General features: G+C 40.4%; 1 protein-coding gene across 1 annotated transcript; it reads left to right on the top strand.

Moving 5' to 3' along the window:
• IL26 (interleukin 26) lies at window positions 191-6,685 on the top strand. The gene is made up of 4 exons (XM_021384831.1): window positions 191-259; window positions 1,682-1,813; window positions 6,056-6,121; window positions 6,198-6,685. Exons 1-4 carry the CDS (start codon window positions 248-250, stop codon window positions 6,282-6,284), a joined length of 297 nt encoding a protein of 98 aa, XP_021240506.1. The 5' UTR covers window positions 191-247; the 3' UTR covers window positions 6,285-6,685.

Below are 7,862 nucleotides of genomic sequence, written 5' to 3'. Positions count from 1 at the left end.
AGAAGTTTACAGGCAGACAGGAACACAGATTTACTGAGTCCTCATCTTACATCTGAATAAGTTTATTACTAATACCATGTCTAGAACACACCTTGATAGGAAATGCTACTGTACAGAGTTAAGTTTTGTACAAATTATACAAAAAGCTCTTTATCTCTTCCTTTTCTTAGATTAATTAATACTACCACATTGTATTTTACAGAAGGATCTCATCAAGAATACAAGACTTCTAAAAAAGACAACAAAAATGCTGTTTATGGTAAGATTTATATTATTGTTTTTCCACTTTTTTTGCTTTTATTTTCCTTTGGTCTGTAGAGATAGGAAGGAACGACAGCTGACTAACAAAAGTTAGTTGTGTTTAATTGTGAAGTACACTATGTTTATTAGAGCTGTAATTTTAATGGAATTCTCTGCTTAGAGGAAGAGTGTTACATCAGCCTCACAGAAAGTGACTTTCCTATGGGACATGAGGGGAGAAGTGAATGTGGTATGAGGAGAAAGAGGTGGATGTGGAAAGCCTGGCTGGAGGCATTTGTCTTTAGCTGGTTGCAGTGGTGCTCTCCTTCGAGCATTGGGGTGACAGTGTTTACTGCATTTAAACACTGTGAAGGAGCATGTTTGTGGTAGCTATTGCTCCTCCTTTGAATACTTTACCATGTGTGATCCTTCTCAGCAATGCATTTTAGGTACCATCTCATTCACATGAGGGCCGAGGCCAAATCCACCATTCCAGCAGTTAGCCACCTCCTGCAAGTGTATACAGTACTGCAGATGGTCCCAGGATTTTGCAGACTGGCCAGGACACTCAAGCAGCCAATAGTTGCTTTGGGCATAGACCTCTGAAGGTGTCCTAGAAGATGGAGATTTGATTCCCCAAATACGATTTGGCATGGAAGTGAGACACTGAGTTTACAGGTCTATTCATAAGTGACTACAGATGTGTGAGCTGTTTTAGCATCTTTTATGCAGAGATTTAGTCAGTAGGGCAGACTGAGTCCATAGAATCAGTCAGTAGAGACTTACTAGCCTTCGAACTTCTGGGTACCTCATTGAATGGATTCAGGACTGAAGGATCCTTACTTGCCCATGGGATGTACATGCAGACACCTGCATTTTGAGGACTTAGTTTTGCACCCAATATTTGGTTCAGTTTCTTAAAAACAGGCATATAGCCATTTTAAATACCCTTGGGCGTCCAAGATATCCCACAGATCAGTAAGCTATTACATAAGGTGGTCTCTTTGGAGCAGCAGCTGGGGCTGCTTCCTTAGATCATCTTGAATGCCATGGGACAGTGGTGTGGAGGAATCGGACAGTGACACCCACAGTCACACCTACAATGTGGCCAAGATTATCTGGCTTAACTCCCCTATCGATCTTCTATTTATTCCTTCTGCAATAAATAGATTTGTTGCTGTCTCTTCTGTTCATGGCTTATCTTATTTATACTCCTTGCTGTATCAGTGCAACATCCTCCTGGCCTATCTTCAGAAACCTCAGGGGTATACTGAGATGTTTGAAACAAAGGATGCAATCTAATGGGATACTGAAGTTTATGAAGATATTTCTGTTGATTACATGCTTTCTAACCACATGTATTTTTACAAGTCTAACATTTTAGACAAAATTTGACTTGTAAGATTTTCATTTGTCAACTCCTTACCTGCTTTGTTTTCAGACAAATTGCAGTGTTCGAGATCAGCTCCTCTCATTCTACATGAAAAATGTTTTCAGTCATCTTGGAATGGAAAGTGAGAAGCTGTACGTTATTAGTGCCTTCCGGGTCCTGCAAGAGAACATGAATGCCTGTGTGAGTATATTACTGGGAGCTAAACTACCTCTTGTCAAGATGAGAGGCTGGGAAAGGGCTAGATCATGCTTTTTTGAAAGGTAAAGAGTGTGATTCAGAATCATGGTGTGCCCTATTTTGCAGAGGACTTAGCTTCCCAGGGGCTTCCCCCGAGCCTGTAGAAGTTTCACACCACTTGTTTCCTCCCAGAGTGAGTCTGCAGAGTGCAGGAGAGGTGGTGGAGATGCCATGGTTACTCTTACATATCATCTCTGCTCAACCATACTGAATCTGGAAAGAGCAGATGGTGTCTTATAAGCAAGCAGTGGCATGCAGTGATATCGACTTGGGAAAGAGCACCTGTAAAGTTGCCAAGCAGAAGGGACCTGGGAATGCTGGTCAAAAGCCAGCTGAACATGAGCCAGCAGCGTGCTCAGGTGGCCAAGAAGGCCAATGGCATCCTGGCCTGCATCAGAAATAGCATGGCCAGGAGGGCTAGGGGACTGATTTCCTCCTTGTACGTGGCATTGGTGAAACTGCACCTCAAATTTGGGTCGCTCACTACAAGAAGGACATTGAATTGTTTGAGTATGTCTAGAGAAGAGCAATGAAGCTGGTGAAGGGATTAGAAAACGAAACATAGGAGGAGTGGCTGAGGGAATTGGAGCTGATTGGTCTGGAGGAGAGGAGACTGAGGGGAGACTGCATCACTCTCAGAGGCTACCCAAAAGGAGATTGCAGCAAGGAGGGTACTGGTCTCTTTTCTCAGGTAACAATTTGTAGTCTGTTAGGCAACATCCTCATGTTGCACTAGGGAAGGTTTAGACTGGTTATCAGGAAGAATTTCTTCACTGAAAGGAAGTTAGGATTGGAAGGGATCACTGAGGGATGTGGTGGAGTTGCCATCCTTGGAGGTGTTTAAGAGATGTGTGGACATGGCTCTTTGCTGCATGATTTAGCAGTGGACTTCTAGTGTTGGGTGGATTATTGGACTTGATGATTCTTAAGGCCTTTTCTAACATAAATGATTCTATGATTCTGTGGTTCTATGACATGGGATAAATCACAAAGGAACAGTTTTCATGTATTGGCTATGCCCACAGTTGAAGCTGTTGTCCATTGGCAACATGTCCTGAGGATGAATTGAGGTGTCCCACAGAAGAGGTGCTTCTGCCAATACCATGTCATCATCCCACCTTGCAAATGACACCAGGACAGCAATTAGTACACATTTTGCCTATGCAAATATGCATTAAAGGGTGATACTAAAATCACCCCATCACTTGTGGGCCTTCTCTTCTCCTTCTTGTCACATACATGTTAGGCTGCAGAATATCCTGTGAGGTCTTACCTCCTGGCTCTTCTTTTAAGGGTAGGTATATAAGAACAGAGTGCGCCTTAAAGCTTTATCATCCACAGCTATTTTTTTCTCTCTAAAATTTGTAGTCCTGATAAGTCACAGTGTCACAAAAAGTCAAATGTGACTTAGACTTTAATACAAGCGTGAACAGCCAGGCAAATGTCTATGCCAGTTTTCAAAAGTGAAGGCAGAATGAAAAGCCAATGAAATATTGTCTAACCTGAAATGTGTGGTAGCATGTAAGAAAGGGACATTGCTTCTATATGCACACAAATATTTGCAGTTCAAAAATAAACAACTTCAGACATCTTGCAGTGCTGTATCTCAGAACACAACCAAAATATTTGTATAATGTAAAAATATTCAGATCTCAATGAGAGAAAACTCCCCAAGCTCTCAGATTCAACATTTAAGCCATGCTACATAATTGCAGTTTACAATCATTATTAACAGAATTCTACACTCTGTTATAATTATCTGTGTCTGTCAAAATTCCAGGTATTGGAACAATATAACCATACAACTTAATTGAAAGAGATTCCATTCTTGTCTAGAGAATTGTCTGAAAATTATGCCTCATAGAAGTGCCAGTATATATAGAGGAGTTCAGACTATAAACTTTGACTCAATTCAGAGCATCAGTTATTCTGATGTGCCATCTGACTGGAAGTTACTATATATACTACAGTAATTATAGTAACTATATATACTACAAGTGACTGGAACTTACTATAAAACTTAGTAACACATCTATCTCTGTGCTGTATGGAGACAAAATGCAGTGCATTTCTCAAAGCTCCTGAATTCTTTTCATAATTAGTACCAGTGTTCTATCCAACACAAATATAAACAAAACAATTTAAATTTTCCGATCTTAAAAAAAATATGTTGGTAGGAAAGAAAAGACTTCCTCTGATAGTAGAAAAACAGTAACTGTTTCAAAAATGATGACTTGTCTTGATTTTCTAGGAGACAACTCATTTCTGGAAACGGTAACGTTTTTAAAAGAATTTTCATCAATTCAAAGTCAAGAATAGAAAAAATACATGAAAGAATATCAGAAATTGTGAACAGAATGAAAGTTATGAATCTTCTGCTAATGCACAGTTTGTGATTTCTCCACCATATTATTCCCTCATCAATTTATGGATGAATCCTTTAATGTTTATTGTATATTTGAATTGTAAGATATTTGTCAGAAGGGATTTCCGCCATGGCAACATACTTGCATAAGAACTTCGTCATCTTTCACGGGTCAAGTTCTTTATAGAAGTGAGAGAAACAGTGACACCTTTGTATACATACCTACCCTATATTCTTTTGTGAACTCTGGCTCTAATTCAGCCATCTAGACTGGCAAGCCTACTGCTTAAAAATCCTAACAATATTTGGTTCCAAACCACTTCCAAAGACTTTGTACTACATTATCTTCATGATTTTAACCTTGCTATTCTTTTTTATTTTTCTTACTGCCCCTCCTCCCAAATATTAACATTTTCCAATAATGTAAGATCCCAAGTTCAGTTTTTCAAGAAGACACATGTACCAAAATCTCTAAATCCTTTTTCCGCAGTGAAATCAAGCTCTTTCACTTAGAGTATGACTGCACTGTAAAGGGAATGTTCACTTTTTCTTGGATACTGGAAAAATCCATCTGCAGCACCACTGTCCTCAGCAAAATCCCATTTACTTGCTCATGTGCCCTATGGCAACAATGCGAGAACAGCAGCTGCTTCTGGGGATGTTTCTACATCAATAGGTGGCTGCAGAAGTTTTTTTCTTGTATTTGAATGGGGTGCACAAAGGCAATACATTGACTGTAGAATTTATAATATTGCTCTATCATTGCAAACAGAGCTTGCTGGTCTTTAGCAGAGATTGCAGCGCAGCTTGAAATGAGCAAGCTCACTTTCTTGCTCATTTGTTCACTTGCTCTGAATTAGTTGTGTGGAAATCTGCATCATGTAAACTGACCTTAAAAAAAAAGCAAACAAAAAAAAAAAACCCATGTCATGAAGAACTGCCTTAGTTAGAAGATTATTAAAGGCTTAAAAATTCAAGTTACTTTCATTTATATTTTCAATTTGCAAAGTGATTTTAACATACACAGAAAGTAACTTGAAAAGAAAGTTTGTGCTCCTTTTTAAAAAGTCTGTTTGAGGTGGAAAGATGGACTAACTGTCCATTTAAGTGGTCATCTCTTTTCAAATGAGTTCCGGACCTTTTCCTTTCTCCTTTTCCAAAATATTGTCTTTGCTTGTAAACTGGAAAATACCAGATATGTCCACTTTTTCCACAGAAGGATTTTTCCCTTGGAAAGCATAGAGAGCCAGGGAGCCAGGTAGCAATGCTGAAGGTGTTGCATAGAAAGTTTATCCTGAGTGCCCCCCCCCCCCCCCCCCCCCAAAAAAAAAAAGAGCAGCCAAAAAAACACACTTAAAAGAGTTGTGTTGGGTGCTTGTGAGCATGCAGACTGGGCACAGTGAGCAGCTAATGGTGGCACAGTTGTTGGGGCACCCTGGGGCAGTGGCTGCCCATTTGGGGACCCTCCTTCAGCAGTGCTGACAGACTGAAAACTCAAGTTAAAGGATCTGAGCCTTACAGCTAGGTTGCACTGTACAAAAGCTGTAGCTGCCACTGATATAAAGACCCCTGAGATAAATAGGAAATGTGTAATATGAAGACTTGGTGATACCCATGTTACAGTTTTTGTAGTGTGATCTCAACTTTCCAGAAAGCACACAAGTAAAACAACACTTCTGTAGTAGACGGAGGTGCTGATTTAACACGTTTCACACATAGTCCGATGGTGCCACACTGTGGGTTTGTCTCTTCCTCACTGCTTTTGTATTTCCATCAACCTTGTTGCAACAAGTTCTTTTGGTTTCTTCTCATCCCTTCAGATTCCATGTGCTCCATCCACAAGATTAACTTCTGCTGTCAAAAATATAAAGAAAACATTTCTTAAGGTAAGAGCAGGAGGTGTTGGCTCCTGCTTTGGTGGTGTGGATAGTTTCACTTCTAACGTCTTTATCTTCTTGACAGCTTGGGGAGAAGGGGGTCTACAAGGCCATCAATGAGCTGGATATTCTCCTGCCTTGGATTCAGGCCTACATCCAAACCATTGTATGAGGAACAAGGACGTGACTGACAACACGTCACCTCTATATTAAGAACAGATCCTTCCCCAAAAGGCCTGACAACCAACTGTGTGCTGGATGTACAACTGCTCTGGTAGCAGCTCTGCCACGCTTGAGGAGAGCTCTTGTGAAAAAAACAGCAGAAAGAGGGATTTTCAAGATCTTTTGGAGTTGGCACAGCAGCTATGCCTGCCCTCAGTACAAGAGCAGCCCCTTGAACAGTTACAGCCTGATGTGCTTCATGTCCAGCCTGGCAGCTTGTTGACTCACAGGCAACCCCCAAACACATTGCATGAGCCCACCTTGTAGTCTGCTACCACGTGGATCAGGATCTAGCCATGCCTTGTGTCACCCCTTTGTGATTACATTTTAAAGTAACATGGAACACTTCAGGAATCCCTCCCCTATAAATATATATATAAATATATATATAAATATATTTTGTAGATATGTAACTACGCACAAACCATTCTACATCTAAATAAGAAAAATTAACTACATGCTGCTTATCGTTATTATTAACTTAAGGTAATAATTGATACCTAATAAACATACTCCAATTAATGACAGAATTTTGGTCTATGACTCATGCATGGCCTTCACATATCACACACTCTACCTGAGATCGCACAATGCAGAAAACATGATTGATGGATCGCCACTGATTGGGACTGAAAATGGTTTGAGTGAGATTTGTGGGAAGTTATTACTCAGTTGATTGGTAGCTGTTTCCAAAAGATCTTTTGCATAGTACAGGATGAAGATGGAGTTCTAGTTTTCCCACATTTTTAAAGACTTACCAGAAGAAATTGTCTAGGTAATGAAAGAATTCTTCATCTGTATGAACAAACTGCTGTAAGGGTGAGATTCTGCAGAATCACTTGTGAGTCACTGCCCAGCATCCTGGCTGAAAGCATGAGTGAATCTGCTAGTGAACTGTTTCTTCAGGAACCAGAGGTCTGTGTTAGCCCATTCTCCAGCAGCTCCTTACAACCCCACCTCACCCCTCCCTGCTCACAAACCCTATCTGCCTTTGCCTTTCCTATGGCTTGGGGTCCTGCAGTATGGCTGGATTTCTCTTCCAGATCCTTCCACAGCTTTGCAGCACACTGCATATTCGCTGGTGGCCTGTGGCAATTTTAAATTGCAATGTGCAAAGTTACTCACTGGCACACTATAGATCATTTAAGAAAGAAGCAGTATACCATTGTTTTGGGGACCTGCCAGCAAATCTCAGCAGGAGCAGCTTCTGATGGCAATACAGTAGTTTTAAACACAGTTATTTTTAATATAACAAATGATTTCAGACAGGTTCAAGTGCTGATCTTCAATGAGAACCCAAAGCAATTACATTGTACTTATGCTTCACATTAAGAGCTGTGCAATAAAGACATGAGCCTTTCAGCACAAGCAATGAACTGTCGTAACATTGGCTTTCTAGCTTTGCGTTCTAGCAATTAACCTGAAGCAACTCTATTCATTACATGTTGAAATACAGAACATTTTTCTGTTAAAGTGGATACTCTTGGGAAATACCATGGACTGACATAAGGTGCTGGAACAGCAATGA

This window comes from Numida meleagris, chromosome 1, assembly GCF_002078875.1.
Source record: "Numida meleagris isolate 19003 breed g44 Domestic line chromosome 1, NumMel1.0, whole genome shotgun sequence".
In the NCBI taxonomy this organism is placed as follows: Eukaryota; Metazoa; Chordata; class Aves; order Galliformes; family Numididae; genus Numida; species Numida meleagris.
Note: the sequence above shows the minus strand (reverse complement) of the source record. Positions and strands in the feature narration are given on the sequence as shown.